The 19,535-nt window shown below is 40.5% G+C and overlaps 2 protein-coding genes across 2 annotated transcripts; one reads left to right on the plus strand and one right to left on the minus strand.

The window, feature by feature from the left end:
• The first annotated feature begins 4,919 nt into the window (after positions 1-4,919).
• Positions 4,920-9,522, plus strand: LOC137742720 (putative U-box domain-containing protein 50). Its single transcript, XM_068482662.1, has 8 exons — positions 4,920-5,340; positions 5,563-5,675; positions 5,795-5,922; positions 6,002-6,419; positions 7,214-7,354; positions 7,433-7,972; positions 8,205-8,918; positions 9,021-9,522. Exons 1-8 carry the CDS (start codon positions 5,178-5,180, stop codon positions 9,216-9,218), a joined length of 2,415 nt encoding a protein of 804 aa, XP_068338763.1. The 5' UTR covers positions 4,920-5,177; the 3' UTR covers positions 9,219-9,522.
• A 585-nt stretch (positions 9,523-10,107) lies between these two features.
• On the minus strand, positions 10,108-16,668 carry LOC137742728 (nucleobase-ascorbate transporter 11). Its single transcript, XM_068482673.1, has 11 exons — positions 16,589-16,668; positions 15,712-16,478; positions 14,794-14,891; positions 14,539-14,709; positions 14,198-14,298; positions 13,637-13,772; positions 13,461-13,511; positions 12,433-12,720; positions 11,860-12,094; positions 11,334-11,614; positions 10,108-10,616 (listed from the first exon to the last, which is right to left on the minus strand). The coding sequence occupies exons 2-11, from the start codon at positions 16,370-16,372 to the stop codon at positions 10,404-10,406; spliced, it is 2,235 nt and encodes a 744-aa protein (XP_068338774.1). The 5' UTR covers positions 16,373-16,478; positions 16,589-16,668; the 3' UTR covers positions 10,108-10,403.
• Positions 16,669-19,535: the final 2,867 nt, after the last annotated feature.

Consider the following 19,535-nt stretch of genomic DNA (forward strand, 5'->3'; position numbering starts at 1 on the left):
CATCTTCTCTGTGCCGCACCGAGGTAAGAAAAAATTAATTTTCCTTGTCTTCTCATTGGATAATGATGTCGCAGGGTAGGCTAGTAATAGCCTGGGTTAAGAGCCCTCTGTGCTAAGGATTGGCCTCCGGAATGATTTCCACAAACGCCTTCGTGGATTGAGCTTAGAACCTTTAGGTCGTCGAGAGGCACTAGGCAGCGGTGATGTGGTTCAGTGTAGGATGTCGTTCCACATGTAGTAGCGTGCTGCCTTTATTTAGAGCTTTCTAGACTCTAACCTTTCCGTGGGGAGTGTGTCATTGACCAGGTAGTCTATAATAGAATTTGCCAGTTTGGAGTTGTACTAACCTGTGACACTTCGGCCGCCGGCTCCACCTCTATGCTTGGCTTGTCTAGATATTCCACCAGGATAAAGCGTTTGAGTTAATGGTCAAGGGCGAAGCCTAGGCCAGTTAGTGCGTTCGTGTGGGCGTTGTCTGCCCGCAGAACTTGAGTGAGGGTGTAAGTCTGAAATGCCTAAAGTTGCTTGCGTACTTTCTCTATGTATTGCGCTATCCTTGGATGTTTTTCCATATACTCCCTAGTAGTCTGGCTGGTGATTAGCTAGGAATCAGAATGAATTGTAAGCTTTTCCACCGCCAAGTCTTTTGCCATTCGAAAGCCTGGTAATAGGGCTTCGTACTCTACTTCGTTGTTGGATGCCTTGAAGCCTAAAGTAATCGCGTGCTCAAGCATCGAACCGTATAGGGTGACAAGGACCATGCCTGCTTCTAAGCCTTTTGTAGTTAGATGCGTCGTCGACGTGCAAATGCCAAAAGTCTCCATCAGGCGAACCAGGCACGGTTAAGGAGTGCTCGGCTACCTTCGGAGCATCGTTGGGTCGCTCTGTTACATCGCCTAAGCTAGGCATGAAGGTATGGTAGGGAACCATGGAGTTGGGCCATGTTACACGTAGCAGGAGATGCTTAACTGCTGGAATCAGGCCGCTTTAGAGCCGAATTATGGAGCAAGGGTCGACTGGGGTTGTGTGATGTGCAGTAGGAGGTGGTGCTCAACTTGCTGGTACATGTTGCTCCTATGTAGAATTTTATGAGGCAACAAGGACAAAACTTGCTTCCGAGTGTCCTTCTAGTGTTCGTCTGCCCTTGGCGGGCCTTTTGAGCCTAGTTGTTGTGTTCGTCAAAAAACTTTGCACCGCCAGTGTCTGCGCCTTTATCGTCGCACATTTGGATTAGGCGGAATAGTGCGCCATAAGGATGACTACTTGTGTTTGAAGTTATAACTTGAGCTTCTGAGTTGCAACAACTATCGCCAAAGTTAGCTTTTAAATTTCTGGTAGCTGGTTTCCGCATAGAAGAGAGCTTTTGAAATGTGGAGTACAGGTAGTTGGGTCCCTAACTCTTCTTATATAAGGGTAGAGCTTATTGCTGCTTCAGATGCAGCTGCTCATCCAGTCAGACCTTGAATCTCCTTCAGAGTAGTGGGGGACTTCATATTCATGATCGCTTGGATTTGCCTTAAATGTGCATCGACGAACCTCGTCCCAAAGTGCATGCTTCTTTTCCAGAGCGAAAGAGTCTACTAGAGTAAATCTTCTTTCATGATCAATTTTCCGAACAGCGGGTGGTCTGCTGGGAGTCCTTTTTGGAAGGCTGCTCTAGCTATCGGGTCGTTGCATCTGCCTATCTTTGCCTTCTTTGCTTTGAACCTCTTCACATAGTCACAAAGCGACTCCTTTGGGTTCTTCTTGACGTTGAACAAATGGTAGGACTTTTTCTTAATCGAGTGATAGGATGAATATTCTTTGGTGAAAACTAAAGAAAATTCGTCGAAACTCCGGATGGATTGTGGCAGCATGGTGTTGAACCAATCTTGCGCCTCGCCTTGTAGAGTGATGGCGAATATCTTGCACATGAGATTGTCGTTGTTTTGATAAAGGATCATTGCGCTTCGATAGTGCTTTGGTGTATTTCCAGGTCTTCATCCCCTTTAAAGGATGTGAAATGTGGCATGCTGAACTTACGTAAAGGCTCTGCCTGCTCGACCTTGTCCGTGAAGGATGACCTGTTTATGTTGGTCATGTCCTATTGTAGTGCCTCGTTAGTGACCTTGTTGTGTTGGAAACCGCGCAATCGCTCGATCAGAAGCCTTTCTACTTCTTCCTGAATTTGCCTTTGTTTGGATAACAGAGCTCTCGGCTACCTCAGATCGTGACCTATTGGTTGAGGCTGCTCTTCTACGTGCTCATCTCATCTATATCACGGCTGCGGTGCATGTGGTTCATTCCTAGCAGGCAAAGGAATTCTTCACAAGCTGCTGATTGAGCTTGAGCCTGACTGAGTGACTGCTTCTCTCCGTCCTTCGTGCTACATATTCCGATGTGAGGTGGAGGATGCTCCTTGCAGGCCTAGCCGCGAATAAACACTTTACCTGGAAGGTTGCTCATCTTGAGATCGGAGTGTGACCCCAACCGTGAATGTATGCTCGTCAGTGGGCCTAGAAGAGAGTGCACGCTCCTTCACGTGCTAAGATAGGAGTATACACTATCTCGAGAGCCTAATTGGGAGTGTACACTGCTCGAACACTCGGTCTGCGGCTGGTCGAGTGGTTGCTTGCCGGGATGCTGCTGGAGAGGTTCTTCATCTGCCCTTGTCCTACTTCGGGACACCATGTCTGTAGCACGTTGCATCTCGGTGTGCTACAAGAGCTTATTTACCGATGTCGTTTGTTGTGCAAGGGTGCTCGTCAATTTTATAACTTGTCAAGACAAGTGTTGTTCTCCATTTGGGTTGAAAGAGCTTGGAATGAATGCGTCTCCTTGAGCAGTGGAAGTGTGGTAGACTCTATGTTACATCCCGGCCCGGGGGGGACCACTTCCCGGGCCCGCTCCACTACCATAGCACGATATTGTCAGCTTTAGGCTTACCATTCCCCCACGGTTTTGTTTTTGGGAACTCACGAGCAACTTCCCAGTGGGTCACCCATCATGGGATTGCTCTAGCCCCCTTCTCGCTTAACTTCGGAGTTCCTACGGAACCCGAAGCCAGTGAGCTCCCAAAAGGCCTCATGCTAGGTAGAAATGGTAATATACATTTAAGGATCACTTCCCTGGGTGATGTAGGATGTCACAATCCACCCCCTTTAGGGGCCCGACGTCCTCGTCGGCACACTTCCGGCCAGGGATTGGCTCTGATACCATATTGTCACATCCCGGCCCGGGGGGGACCACTTCCCGGGCCCGCTCCACTACCGTAGCACGATATTGTCAGCTTTGGGCTTACCATTCCCTCACGGTTTTGTTTTTGGGAACTCACGAGCAACTTCCCAGTGGGTCACCCATCATGGGATTGCTCTAGCCCCCTTCTCGCTTAACTTCGGAGTTCATACGGAACCCGAAGCCAGTGAGCTCCCAAAAGGCCTCATGCTAGGTAGAAATGGGAATATACATTTAAGGATCACTTCCCTGGGCGATGTGGGATGTCACACTCTAGGCGCGAGATTTGAGTTGGGAAAATCAAATCCGCGAAGAAATGGGGTGAAATACCCTTAGTTCAATCGTAAGCCCAGAAATTTGAAGCCAAGACAGTTAAAATAATCTTAGATTGATTTGGGCTGCTTGGAAGGCCACGGGAGCAGGCTGGGCCACTGGAGTGGGCTGCTCAGCATGTGGCACACGTGGGTGCAAGGCTAGGGATCGGCTTGGCAACGCATTGGGTTCGCATCGAGCTTGAGTGGCTCGGGCCGTCTCACCTTGGGCTTGGGCACGTGTGGGCTTAAATGGCACGACTTAGGCCGTGGTTGTGGCGTCGTAGGCCTTACCAAGGGTGGTTGCCGTGGTGGTTGCCACAGTGGTGCCCCGTAGGTGTGGTGCCGCTCCACTCATCGTTGTGTTAAGCCTCGTAGATCGCTGCGATCCTAATCCTTGAACATTGGAATTTCCGTTCATCGAGGTTTTTGAATCTCTTGCCATTGTACTTTTCTTTTACATTTTATCGAAGAATTTTTAAAAATAAAAATTCCAAGAATATGAACGTACGAAAAATCTACAAGTGAACAAGAAAAAAAAAAAAAAAACTTGAATGCGAGAGTCTTCTACGAGTGTTTGATCAAGACTCTCAATGAAAGCACCAATTTATGGATGCAAATTACTTCCTTCTTGTTCTTGGACGAAAATGCACCTGCAAAAACAATTAACACCTTATGTCAAGGCCAAGGCCTCAAGCGCCCACGATGAATTTGGGGGGGGGGGGGGGGGGGGGGGGGGGGTGGTGAGCTTTGGCCGAAGAACCTCCGATTCCAAAGTTAGAATTTTGAGGGAAAAGTGTTTGGAGAATTTAGAGTTGCAAGAGGGTTCAACTTAGGTTTTTGGAGAAATGAAGTGGTATTTATAGGGGTGTGGTCGGCCCTCTTTTGAGAGGTGGGAACTGGCCACATTTGGTGATTTTTGGGTGTAATTGCAAGATATTATGTCACCATAATATCTTGTAATCAATTAGGAAATTAATTAGAAAATTAATTAATTAATTAATTTAGGTAATTAATCCTATTTTAAATGAATATTTGGAGGTTAACTTGTGGGGAGGATTTGATGAGGATGGATGAAATAGGTTTTGAATAAATACATATTTTGATCACCTTTAACCTTGATTGAGTGATGATTGTCAGCTGCTCGCGCGTAGGGGTTCTAATATACCTCAAGGGTAATCTTATTTTTATTACTCAAAAATCCACGTGTTACCTCCATATTTTTCTTAATTATTTTTAGCTCCACATAAATCACCTCTTTCTTTCGCTCTCTAAGATTGTGATGGTGATCGTGAGGGCATGTGGGTGTACTGTCGAATGTTGATTTGTCATGCCCTCTAGAACACAAAAAAGTCCAAGGGTGACCCTCCTACTACCATAAAAAATTAAAGGGAGTTGAATCCTTTTCTAAATTTCTAGTCCGTTTGACAAATCCATACAAACCTTGAGAAAATAATGAATCCAACGCTCCCACATCAACTTTATCTTTCCACTTTTTGTTAAAATCTTACTGACTACATGCCTATTTTCAATCCTTCTCTGCTGATTGGTGTGGTATGTATTTATTTATGCAGTTCTGTGCATATATAATTAATGGAGGGCCTTACATGTTTCTGGAAACCAAACATATGATTTGAAGTACCAAGGAAGGCAATGGATACTCAAGCAGAGAAGGTGTATGTTGCCGTAGGGAATGATATAGAAGATGGATTTAAGACCTTGGAGTGGACCCTAAAGAAGTGGAATTCCAAGCCAATTTCCATTGCCATTCTCCATGTAACTTACAACATTTCCCAGGAGTTTGTCTACACCCCATGTAAGTTGCATAATTGGATTTCAATTTCCTTGATTAATTTTCAATATTTTTTGTACGAGCAAGAAATTGGCGCAGGGGGAATCAAACTCGGAACTTTGGATGCATGGTGTGAATGCTCTTAACCAATTGACCTACAAACCTACAAGGCCCTTATCATTTTCCTAACTTTTAGTTTGATAGGAATTTCTATTTAATTTTCTTTTATTTTTCATTTTGGTTCAGTTGGGAAGCTCCCTGCAGGTTCTGTGAGTGATGAGAAATTGAAAGTTTTTATTAAGTATGAGCAGGAAAGGATTGACGAGTTGCTGTCCAAGTACATATCATTCTGTGGCCAGGTTTTTGTAATTGCTTGATTTTTTCCTTCGATTCCTGCTAAAACGGGATTAATTATATTGTCCTAACTACCATCACAAGTTGTTTCTTAATTTTCCAGAACTTTATTTGATGTTCATAGGTGAAGGCTGAATTGCTCAGAGTAGAAAAATGTGAGCAACCAATTCATACAGTCGTCACAGATTTGATCCGTAGACACAACATAACCAAACTGGTTATTGGATTTCCATTCCTGAAGAGTTCATCTTGGTCCGCTTCTTCATTTTATTGTTTTCTTTTTCATTTTCATTGATTAATTGTACTTAACTTTTCGCTCTTTGCCATGTAGGAGAATGAAGAGTGCGGTAAGTGGATCATTTTATGTTCATCATCACAAGCCCGATTTCTGTGAATTATTCATAATTTGTGGGGGAAGACGGGTTTTCCTCAGAGGGGAGAACAGTAAAGGAGTCATAGAGGATGATCAAGGTGTAACAGTTGCAAAAATCAGAGAAAAATCCAGTTTCAAAGCTTGGCTAGCAAAAATGTTCAATGAAAATCCAGCATATTCCCTTGATACAATTTCTCATCCCTCTCTCGGATCTTTTGAAAATCCCTACTCCTCTAGCTCACAGAACCAACGGGGAAATAGTGTCCAAGAACTTGAAAACTATTTCCAGCATTTGTTGTCTTTGAAAATGGATGAAGAAGGAGTGCACAACAGTCGAATGGAGTTGGCTACGCCGAAACATGCGGACTCTGATATGGTTAGTTGGTAAAAATGACTGCGACCTTGCTCGTCTTCATTGATTGTTGTTAGATTAGTATGATTTAATTAATTCAAGACACGAATGTGAAAATTTAAACTAATCTAACAACAATTAATAAAAAAAATGAGCATCCCCCTTACTTTTAAGAGGTGAGCAAAATTGTTCCCTTATAAAAAAAAATATTTATTTAATGCTACCAAAACTATCTTTCTTGGTCTAATTTTGAAGTAGGTAAAGAATGATGAAGCTATTCAACGGCTCCACTAAGCTCTCTTTTGTACCAAATACCATCATTTTGTTTCCTTGCTTAAATTTCTTTTTGACCTTAGAAACATATGAGAGTGTTGGTTATACTCCAAACCTTCTAACACGTAATGAGCTAATGTTTTTATCTACAAATCACGGTGTAATACATATCACATTATGACACGTGCAAAACTAATTCATTAAAATTACAAAAAATAGTATGTGAACGTGTCATATTTTAATTTGCATACATAAAGAAATAACTTATAGCATGTCAAGCTGTAATTTGTTTGTTTGATACTAAGTATAATTTGCACTAGAGCCTCCTTGTCAAGTAGAGGTCATGCCTATCCTGTCCATGTGTTTAGACTTTGCTTCCCCAAAATTCAAATAGGACCAACCTTTTGCCATTTTAAATTATAGGAGAACCCAAATTAAGTATTATATATGAAATTCCTTTGATCTTAACATATAGTAACAGTTCATGTTATACTGTTCTATTTTTAATATCTAAAAGAAAAATGCCACAACTTGGCTCATATCAGATTGCTGCAGAAGATATAGAGTCCAGGAAGAAAACTTTAAAGGAAGCTCAAGACATGATCAAGTTGAAAAGAAAGGAAGCCAAGGCCAATCTTGAAAGAAGCACTAAAGCACAACGGGCCATTTCTTTATGCAATCGTCGGGTAATACACATGATATAAAACAAATCAATTTTGTTCTTCTTTTTTCGTGAACCTGTAATGAATTTTCATGTTTTATAGGCTGAACAACTTGAAGCAAAGATAAATGAAGAGGCGACTAAGCGAGAAGAGTTGAAGAAAGCATTGGACTCCGAAAAGGAACAACTTCATGAAGTTATAATGGATACTGAAGAAAGCAAGAATAGGCTAAGTTCACTCATGGAGCTCCAGTTTGAACTCTCAAACAAACTTCAAATATCTACATTTGCAAAATCAAACAGTGAGGCCCAACTAGAAAAGGCGGTAAGTACCCGAGCGGAGATGGTTAGAGAGATTGAGGAACTACGGCAGCAGAGAGATGTTCTTCATCGTAGAATCGAGTTTTGCAAAGAGAAGGATGCGATTGGAATGGTCGCAAGGCTTAGTGACACGAGCTGTGGTTTCAAGGAGTACACAGCCGAGGAGATCAGATTGGCAACAAATGATTTTTCAGAGCGTTTGAGAATTAAACCAGGAGGAGATTGGACTCGTATATATAGAGGGCGCATCAACCATGCAACAGTTGCAATCAAAATGCTCAACTCTGGTAATGAACTCTCTAAGCAAGATTTTCAAGCCAAGGTAAACCCTATACAAGAAAATGTTCATGTTCTATTATGTTATATTGTGAGGAATGTGTTGTTCCAATTCATAAACCGATAATATAACATATTTGACTGTTTACAGTGAGAACATTACGCATTTCCTAAAATATATGCCCCTATAACCGAAGTAATTGATTGATTGCACACCGCATATCAGTTTTGAGGTTGTTTCAAATTGACAGAAAAACGTTGATGATTTGCATATGCAGGTGACAGTCCTTGGCCACTTTCGGCATCCAAACTTGATCACAATGATTGGGTTCTGCACTGAGCTAAGGTGCATTGTGTTCGAATACATGCACAATGGTAGCTTGAGAGATATATTCTTGAGGGACATATTGTTCTCCTCCCACCTAAGCTCGAAGACAAGAAAAAGAACCATAGGATGGCACGACCGTATACGTATTGCATCCGAAATATGTTCGGGCTTGGGCTTTCTCCACATGGCAAAGCCAAAACCGATTGTTCATGGTCGGCTTTCCTTGTCCAACATCCTCTTGGACCGCAATCTTGTAACAAAAATCAGCGGTTTTGGCCTATTACTTACCCATGATGAACAAAGTGTTCGATCTGACATTCGTGCTTTCGGAGTTTTGATGATGCATCTTTTAACTGGAAGGAACTGGGCGGGGCTAGGTCAGGCAATGAACATGGACCAAGCAGCTGTGATCCGAGATTTAGATGACATGGCTGGACAGTGGCCATTGGATCTAGCAGAGAAACTAGCAGGTTTAGCATTGATGTGCTTGACAAGTAACCGCAGGCCTAGTCGAGATTTGAACCTGGCAACATTGACGGGAGAGCTTCATGAGTTGAAGAAAAGAGCTGATGATTTAGTGGCAAGTGAGCGGGTGAAGGACGAAGATGTAAAAGCAAAAGAAACGCCTGATGTACCTAGTTTTTTCCTGTGCCCCATTTTTCAGGTTTGTTGTCCTTTCAACTCACATAACAGTGTTTCGTTTGTTTTACTGCTAATCATACAAGAAAATACATAATTTACTAACAGAGTGCGCTTAACTTTGCAGGAAGTGATGAAGAATCCACATGCGGCAGCAGATGGGTTTTCATATGAACTCGACGCCATAGAGGAATGGCTAAGAATGGGGCATGATACATCGCCCATGACAAACTTAAGGCTCAAGCACACATTTCTTACCCCTAATCACACCCTCCGTTCCCTCATCCAGGACTGGCATAATAAGAGATTACTTCCACCCCCATAACATGTATATACGAGATCAGATTGGTTTAATTTTCGTAGCAATCAAGAAAAGAGAACTGTCATTTCCGCCCAAGAAACACTTAATCATGCATGCTGATAATCAATCCCACGTTTCTAATTACAGTTGTATGTCTGCAGTCTCCCTGGTGACAATATAGATATCCAACACCTAGTCAAATATAATATGCATCTCACTCTCGGAAAATCTATATTTTCAAGTCACAGGACCAAGTCTGCTGCATGTCAACGACTCTAAAACTAGGCAACTGTAAGTCCGTTACATCGTCTACAACTTCTTTTTGCTTCTTTTGCAACCCTCGTATATGCATTCCCACTTTTTGAGACCATCGGCTATCCAACTTCGAAGCCAATCAGATATAGGTGCACTATAATCTACTGTAGAAGGATCCCTCAAATCGTTGCAACTTGCAAAATGTGTCTTGTTTGAGCAGTAGATCTTATCCTTCCGTTCTGTCAATGTCTTTTGTCCAAGGAGAAAATCCTCTTGGTTCTTCATATTCTTTTACATTATGATGAACTGCAATGGAAAATCAACTTTTGGATAGTGCACAGGTTAGTCCAGAATATTGGCGGATTGCTTTACGGCTTGCTTCACCGTTGAACTCGTCGATCTGAGGGAGGTAATGGCATGATCTGCATGAATCGAGTTCCAACTCTGGGTTGAATGACTGCAGTGTCACTCTTCTTTTCTTTGACATCCTCCACCTCATCTTGTTAAGACAAGGTCTTGTAACGAGGTTATTTATTGGAATAATGAGTTTAGTCAAAGACCAAGTGGGCCGTAAAACTAAGTGGGATGTCGCTAATACAGGAATCACACTCCTACATATTAGGCCCGAAAAATTGAATAATTCTTCCACTAATGCAAGAGTCAGTTAATAAATTTCTATTTAGGAAGAATAATTGTATTATGAAGTTACAGATCACAAAGAGAAATTTGTAGCCCTTGCTAAACTTTCCCAGTCATTTGCAGAATCAATTGAATTGATTGCAAACTATTATCTAACCTCGTAATTTTACAACATTTCCAATTTGGTGTAGGCAGCTAATTGCTGTGTATATAGTTATTTTTCTTCACTTGAGCCGTATCCAAAATCTACCAAGTGCCCTTGAATTTTTATTCTACTCCGAGCTCGTACATGTGGTCTGCTAAAATATCACCCACCTAGACGTTTCGCCTGGCAAAAATATCTGGAAGCTTTCTTGGCAAGGAATAATCTTCAAGCGAAGATGGATCCATCGAGATGTCTTCTGGACGTGACCATAAATAAACCCCTCGTTCTTGCCGGCTGCCTGGGACAGTGTTTTCCAATACAAATGCTACCAGAAACGTCACCACCATGTTCAAAGACATAAGTCCATTCATAGCAAAATCAAGCTGTCAGACATTTAAACAGCGAATCAGCTCGTATCTAACTCAAAGGACACAAACAGAATTTGAAACTGTTCAAAGAACAGACTCTGACAATAAGTTTCTTTACTTGTTCTAAAATGGACCCTAGAGGCGTCATATTATGATCATCTTTATCTGCCTAGCAAAAAAAGTATGGGCTTTTTACACATAAGCCGATGATAACATCACAATTTAGAGAAAAACATTTCAAACCCAATGCTTTAGAGAAAACCCCAACTTATTTTGCAACACCAAAGGAATTTTCACAGGTAAAATCAATTAGAGTATGACAAATGGATAGATGACGGTTTTTTACTCCAACTGAGCGCTTGATTTGTTTTTTCTATAACTTATAGTTCTGGGGATCTTTTCTCTTATTTACTACAAACTTAATACCTAAAAATGATTTTAACCATTTTCAAAAACCAGGTCATCAGAATAAGTGGTCTTTTAACTAACTAGAATCTGAACTAAGTTGGACAGTCCATGACAATCAAGCTAATCAGCAGGAAATTTTATACAAATGGTATTTCAAAACTAGAATGTTTCAGCGGTTCATCACTATTTTCATAGAAACTTCTCTACTTATTTTCTTTCTTTCCTTGTCTTTTAATTTTTAGGGGGGCGTGGTAAAGCACTGATATTTCATGCGTTTGTAAACTTAGAATCATAAAGGAAGCAAAGATAAAATAGCTTTCTTACTTGTTTAATGTTGGTGTGGACAGGTCCATTAGATGCTGCACCATAGGGAACAAAATAGCTAGGCAGTATGAGGCTGGTTTCGGGTTGATATTGTTGAAAATATGCTGGGATAGAGAAACCAAGGAATAAGGAAACACCAACAATCATTATGTTTCTAAAACTTGCTGCTCGACTATACTGCAAAGTTGAGAGACCCAGTGCCACCACAAGGGCCCACGTGAAGCAGAGTACTGAAGCAGCCAAGGATAGTGGTATAGAGGCAAGAATGGCACCCACTTTTCCTACAGCATGAGTGAAAACAATACATGTTATTCAGAAGAAGAAAAGAAGTTCTAAATTATCCACCAAGAATTGCCAGCAAGCTAACTATATCTGTCAACAATGGCAACCAAATAGGCATGCGAACTGGTATTGAAAAATTGGGATCCGATATAATATTTTTACATGCACTAAATTGTCAAAATGATACAACATGTATCCAGTACATATCATAATTTAACACTTATTACTTTGTGCTTCACTTTACCTATAAATGAGAAGAAGATTAGGAGAACTGCTCCAAGTTCCACAGCCCTGCGACTTGCTACCTTTGTTATGTCAACTGTGTGCATATTTTCTGTCAATGTTGTTGACCCAGTACCTGAACCCCAAACTCCAGCCAATATACTGCAAAAACCCTCCAGTGCAATTCCTCTGCTGACAATTCCTGGGGTTGGAGGCTTCAAATTAATTCGCACAGATGTAGTGTGGTATGTTCCAACCTAAACAAGTTATTGTACCATATGCATCAGTGTCATGGTGGTATTTCAAAAATTTTGCTTATATACCATCCTAAACATACAGATCTAAAGTTTCTTTAGCATTAACCAGACAGAGATTGGCCTTTGCCAATTACAAAGCCTTCAACGTAGCACAAATTTATAGCATTATTCAAGGGCATTTTACTAATCCCCTACTCAGAGACAAGACATTTTGGGAGTTTATATGCTTGCCTTACCAATGGCCTGACATAAGCAGCAGTGGTGTGTGCACAAACACAAGCATGTGAAATCATATTTAAAACTGATTTTCAGCTGCATTTGAGTTACAAGGTACCCACCGAATCAACTGATGCAACAAGCGACACAAAGATGAGGATAATAGAAGTCCTGAAATGGAAGATAGGAATACCCCACTGTAAAGGGTAAGGAATCCGAACCCATGCAGCAGTTCTCAATGCATTCGAAACATCGGTCCTGCAATGTCTCATTGTATATGCATGCTTTCTGCAAGCATCTATTAAGATATTTGAACTAGGTACATCAGCACTGCAGCCCTTGTAATCATATGCTCCACCGGCTGTCAAAAAGAATGCATAAGTCCAGATGATCATAACACTCAATGGAACCTGCAATGAGAAAATGTTTGCAAGATCAATTAAGTCACAATCTCGGCTTGTACCAAAAAAAGTTACAAAAACATTGTAAGTGATACCAACAACTAGACAGAAGGGAGCAGAGTGAATTATCATGTTATTCATTCTTCTTTTTTAACTATCAAATGAAAAACTGTAAATTGTTTGGCCTTCTTGTTCATGGGCAGGGTTTTAGGAGAGGCTTCAGATTGGTGGTTTGGCTTGGGTAGGTTTTTAGTCCTACAATTTGTCCAATGCATCTCTTATTAAGAATTTGGCATGTCAGACAGTCATGGGCAAAACAGTCGTGTCCAACAAAGTCCATAACTGATGACCACAAAGATATACAACAAAATTACCCAGCCAGGATTTGGAAAACAGATACAGCAATAGAGCTTAGATGTCAATTAAAGTACATATTCGAACCTGGGAGTAAGAACTTGGATACTTTTAATCTTGTCCCAAAAATGGGCAAAGCTTAGATAGCATTAGAGGCCTCCCCTAGAATGATGTTGGGAATTGAAGTTTCCACTATGGCACAATACGTGGACCATATGAGCTCTTTTTCCCGTCAAAAGAGCAGGCAAATTATAGGATAGGGTTCAGTCACACATACCAAACACTGAAATCTTCAAGCTTAAAAGACTTCAAAGAACAATATCTAATTTAATAAATAAATACAGTTTCAGTAAAATAACACATTTGTAAGGAAATTAGCATTTGTTAACACTTACCGCATAAATCTGAAAAAAGCGATTCCCAAAGATGGATACCCCTCGAAGGTACTATAATCGAAGCAAAAAAAGTAAAGGAATTAGCATTTGTTAGCACTTACCAAAAGCATTTAAGACAGTTAATGAGGTATAGAACTACAGGCTTCATAGGCATATGTAGTACCAAACATGCTCACCAGGGTGAATATGAGAACCAAAAGTATCAGCGGAACACTGATTTCCACACAACTACCAGCTTGAGGAAAGCCATAGCTAAAAAACGCTAAACCTACAGCGGCAACTGTTGGTGCAACAACAGTGGGATTTATCAATCTGAAAGGAGTTATCATACATATCAGAAAGGGAAATTGCATAACTTATACATGCACAAGCAAACATTAATCAGTTTTAAAGTATTAGCCATAGCAAATGCGCTAGGCCTCCTGAAACAAACTATATATGCAACCATGATTTAATTTCTCAATACTACGGCTATATTCTATCAAATTATCTTTGCTACGTCCCCATGACATGATTAAACAAGCAAAATATGCAAAAATAATATGTCTCCTAAGTTGTTTTACACTGTCAATTGTCATAAATAAAGAAAATGAAAGATAGATAATCCAGTAGGATTAGGAGCAGAGCCAATGTATACAAGAAACACATTTTCATTCCAGAGAATATATTATTTGTCTTTTCAACAAGCACTGAAATATTGGCAGAACGAAAATTTTACAAGAAACCTCTTGGATTACCTCAGCAGAAAGGACATTAAACCACTAAATCCCAGGAGGCTTTGAAATATCGAACCAACAATGACAGCTCCTTGCAGTTCTCTCATTATATGCCTAAATTTCTGCAACAAAATTAATGAACAATAAAATTATGAGGTCCCTGTTACTTCTAACATGAAAATAATGACAGTCAACTTAATTTCAGAAGGGTATAATTTTTAAATACTCAAGATGCAACAGCAAAAGCCACTAATTCAAGTAGGAAAATTCACCTTGATGTAAACTTTCTAGATAATTATGGCAAAACTCAAGGAAATTACAGTTGATAGAATCTCAACCATTGTTTGTTCTACTGAACTTACATGCTCTGTAACATTTCGATATTCCTGAGCATTAATGATAACTAAGGCCGGTGCCAAGTATACAAATGAACTTCCTTGAACTAATGGAAGTCGGGTTCCAAAGTAAGAGTGCAGTATTGTTGTAATGCCAGAAACCAGCAGCACTGTTGAAATAACCGTGGCAGTATCCTTCTATGGTTATATAGGCAAAAACATACAGTGAGTTTTCCAGTTTAAGTTGACAGACAAAAAGAACACAAGACAACACATGCTTACATCTGTTCCACCCATGGCCGGTACCATGATCAGGGGGATGAATATAAGTGAGCCAGCCAGTGATAAATAGTGCTGCAGACCGTAATACATTAGTGGGACTGCAATAAAAAACAACCAAATGAGAGTAAGGAAAAACAAAAGCTGTGATCTATTCCAACAACATTCAAGAGTGGAAATTCATTCTTCCAAAAAATGTTTTTCAGTAGTAAGGATGCTTTTCAATTACTAAACAAAGCCAAGGGAAATCAATCAATTTATTCTAAGAGAAGACCGCAACTTATTTTACTTTTGAAAGCTTTGTCTGCACTACATAATAACATGAAAAAAAAAACTTACGCTAAGCCACTAAGCTTGAATCTAAAGCTGGGAATCTTATTTAAACTAAAAATGTTCGAGAAAACGTTTTTCAGCTATGCCGCTCTGGAAAAAGAATAGTGGGTTAAATTACAAGCATGTGTGTTCTTTCTCTCTGCTACTTGCCCATATCTGATGGAAAGGAATGGAGGTTGCTTAAGGGAATCCAGTCTCCCCTGTCACAAGAATCCGTCTATTTGTTATTTGCCGAGGTTTACTCATATTAAAGAGTGAAACATTGAAAGATTAATTCCCCCATATCAGCTTCTTTTCCCTAACCTTTTCAAGTACTGAAAACTTAGTAAATCAACAACTTTGTTCCACTTACTATAGACTTTTACAAAGAATAAAAACAAAATAGCTGTCTTTTTACTAAGATGGCTAAAGCTAATAATAAGGCTAAATTGATTCTGTCCTATGGAACATTATTGTATATTCCTAAAATTAATGACTGCAACCATCACACAGCAACTGCATAAACAAATACGATTATGCGAATCAACCTATGAATCGACACAAAGACCCATCAACAAATTATCACAACAGAAGGGCGAGTACACTAACCAATCCCCGGATTTTCTCTCAAGCCAAGCTTCATTGCAGACGGTCTCCGCCACCCTCCATCAAGAGGTTCTTCCCCATCTGCATACAAATTCATTTCCACATCTCTCCCATCAATTATCTTCGGCTCCACCGCCGAAGCAACTGCTGTGACTCCATGCACATTCCCACTCCCATTCCCACCCCCATTCCCATCCCTATTCCTATGTGCATTCCCACCATCTGAAGCGCCCAAAACAGGCACATTCCCAATCCTCCTCTTACCCTCAGCCCTCACTGCTTCATCACCCTCACTCCTCAACCCTCCATGTCCAGCCCCGGCATCCGGCTCAATCTCAACCCCTTTACTCGGTTTAGTGCGACCCAGAACCGGGTCGATCTCGATTTTCGGAGAGGACCCGCCGCCCCGCCTCCTATCAACACCCCTGTCCAAACCGAACCCAGCACTATCATTCCTCTCACTGCCACTAGCAGCCGTCTCCCCTGAGAAAGTAGAGACGAATCCGGTTCTTTTGGCCCAGGATTTCAGCTCTCTCGGACTGTGATCCCTCCTCGGCACAAAGGCCGAGATCTTGGGTTCAACAGAGCCAATTGCAGCTCCACCCCTCGGACCCCTCCCCCTCTCGGCCTTGGCCAGTGATTCGGAGCCCGACCCAGGTTCCATTTGAGCTTGTTCTCAATTGGGTCCAAGTTTTTTTAACCAAATGGAGCTCCAAAATCAAAGAAAAGAGAGAGCTTTGCCTCAGTTACTCGCCGGAGAAGAACACCAACTAAAAAAACCAGAAAACAGAAAATATTAAATTGGAAAAAGCTAGAGGGAGAGTGAAAGCAAAGCAAGAAAAAATTATTATGTTGATGTGTGAAATTGAAAAATCTGAACTGTAATGATGAATTGGTGATCAGGTCGGCTGGTGATTGAGATTAGTATGTGAGTGAGTGAGGATTTGATTTGAGCATCTTATTACCGCTTTTGGAAGTACTTTGCCGCTCGCTAGTTGCTTTCAGTTGAAGGTTTTTCTTTTTAGCTGGAATTACTGGAACGCCCCTTTTTTCTGGCCGTTAGAAAGAAAATGCCATTTCAAACTTTGTCATTTTCTTACGCCAATGTAGTACCCTCATTTGGATTTCGCATCAGTCAACAATTGTCAATTATCTTCATCAGCGGACTACCGACCAAAGCTTCATGTAGACGTGTCAGCGGTTTATTACTAATCACTAACTTATTTGTTTTTATATGCACAAAATGTAAAGTGTGAGGGTTTGGTTATAAAATGTTTGGGTTTGTTATAATTAGAGGTGGAATTATTCAATATAATTCATAATTAATTTTGTCGATTTTCTCATGTAGGTATTACTCAATACACCTTTCAACAAGTGGAATCACCAGATAGTATATCACACATGTAACTAATTTCACATTGGTCATTCAAGTGTGGAACAAGGAAAGGTTATAAGTCAGATAAATCAACAAAGGCAAAGTGGACCCAATTCGAGTCCACTCGAGTCCAATCAAATGACTCGATCTGATAACATGTTAAATTGTTCGAAGAGACGGCCAAGCGACTAACCCACATATGCGATTCCGTGAGTGTGGTGTTTTATAACAAAAAGATCTTGTACAATTAGGATTAAAACCATTTAATATAAACAGCATGTCATTTCATGTTTCTTGTGTGTAACTCATTATTCAACACTCACTCGTGTGGAACCACGTCATAGGCCACACGTGAATCCACTCCACAGAGGGTTAGTCAAGCTACACACATGAATATTGTATACTTGGTATAGAGTCAATAATTTGCGTCCAATTGATGCCTATATTAGAAAGTATGTGACAAAGAATAAATGGTAGAGTAAAATGAAGAGCAACTTGACAAACGAAAAAGGAAATTCTAGTTGAACGCATTATTTATCTCTCTGCACCCAACTTAAAAATTAGATATGCATTTTCTAATTTACTGTAATATGAAATAATTATTAAAGACAAATGCGTATAAGATTAAAAAAAGTCACTGTTTTTTTCCAAAAAAATTGGGATAAAACACATTTTGATAAAATCCATGTTAATACAAGGTCCTTTTCCGATCCCTAAGAACAATACATGCCCAAGAGAAGGCCTGACTAAGGCCTAGGGAAAGCAAATATTGAAGGAAGACCCCAAAGGCCCACAAGGATAGAAAGGGATCTTGCTGAGCATTATTGCCGATCGCCACCAGCTCGGCTCGACTAGGTTACATAAACTACTTTCCGACTGACATGAGTACGTGGATGGACTGACAACTTTATAGGACAAGGCTCAAGGATCATGCCTATTCAATCGTCAACTCACGACACATAACAATCACCATTCAGTGTCAAAGTCTATGATGGGATGTAGGCGTGAAGGGAACGATACTTGGTCGGGCATAATTGGGTAATCGAGTTGAAGCAAGTCTCTTGGCTCCCATCACTTATAGAAGGATGCACACCCGAATGTGCAACTGTCACTTCATCGCTAAATAATTGACTAATGGATTAGAGCGGCACTCGTCATGTGGTGCTCTACATGAAGCGCTAGGCAAACTACCTGGAGGATACTCTACAAACGATCGCTTCCCAAGAAACTCTACAACTAGACTACCATTAAATGAAAGCACGTTAACCAAGGCAAGATATTTATTAGACTAGATATTTATTGGGTGGATAGGAGGAGGCCATGTCACCTTCTCTTTGAAGGCACGCATTAGAAAATGTGGTTATTTGCCTATTTAAGGGGAGTGAGGCAGAGGGAGAAGGGGTTGGTAGAGTTGGGGTGAAATGGGGGCATTTGCTCCACCGCTTCACCAGGCTAACTAAGGGTTTTGAGCCACTTTGTATGTAACCCCGTTTATGGATGAATCATCATATATCCTTGTGTAACTATTTAGCCCAGTATTTCACATTTTGTGTGCCAAGCCCACCAAGAGCTCAATATCTTTGATTTTTTCGTCCAGAATCTATGAGCATCCGCCCAGATTCGTCTGGGTTTGACCTACAAATTTTGAGCGTTAACAATCCATATTGCAAATCCTAATCAAGAACTATCAGAATTGAGACCCTTAATTCATGCAAAACCTAATGGAGAAGTTGCTTCCTTGGATTGAAGAAACCAACGTGATCACATGCTGACATTTTGTTTTGATGGCATGCTTATCTTAAACAAAGTGGAGCAGAAACTTTAGACCACTGCATCCATTAGTATCATTTCTTGGGACGAAATGAAACTAATCAAACACTAATGAAAGGAAGATTAACATAAACACTGATGATGATGGTGATGATAATATCAACGAGAAAAAATCGGAAATTATAATGACTCCATTATATTTTATGAGAGATTGAGATTCATGGACTTTTGGGTTTGTGCATCCAAAAATATAGGGCTGTAACATTTATATGTTTTTCCTTTGTTTGGTTGGGTGTAGAAAAAGAAACAAGAGAATCAATGTGAGACGTGGGATCATAGTGATTGAAGGTATTTAAGGGTTTAGGGAGATTATTTATTTATTTATTTAACAAACGATATTATCTAGTCTAAGGGGGAGGGAGTGGGCTAAACCTCACAATGGGCTAGCAATAATGTGGTTCGAATTCGCCTTTGGCGAGAATCGAACCTAAGACTTCTTACTTACAAATGAAAAGGAATACCACTAGGAGAAATGTTGGGTTCAAATATAATCTCCCCAAAAACAACGTAAACATTGGGTGTAGAGTGAATTATTTCACTTTCGAGGTCAAAAATTGAGCTTTTAGTTTTGAGTGTATTGTGAAATTTTCTTTTGTGTTTCGAGGGTATTTGGAAATTTTCT

Source organism: Pyrus communis, chromosome 1 (genome assembly GCF_963583255.1).
Source record: "Pyrus communis chromosome 1, drPyrComm1.1, whole genome shotgun sequence".
In the NCBI taxonomy this organism is placed as follows: Eukaryota; Viridiplantae; Streptophyta; class Magnoliopsida; order Rosales; family Rosaceae; genus Pyrus; species Pyrus communis.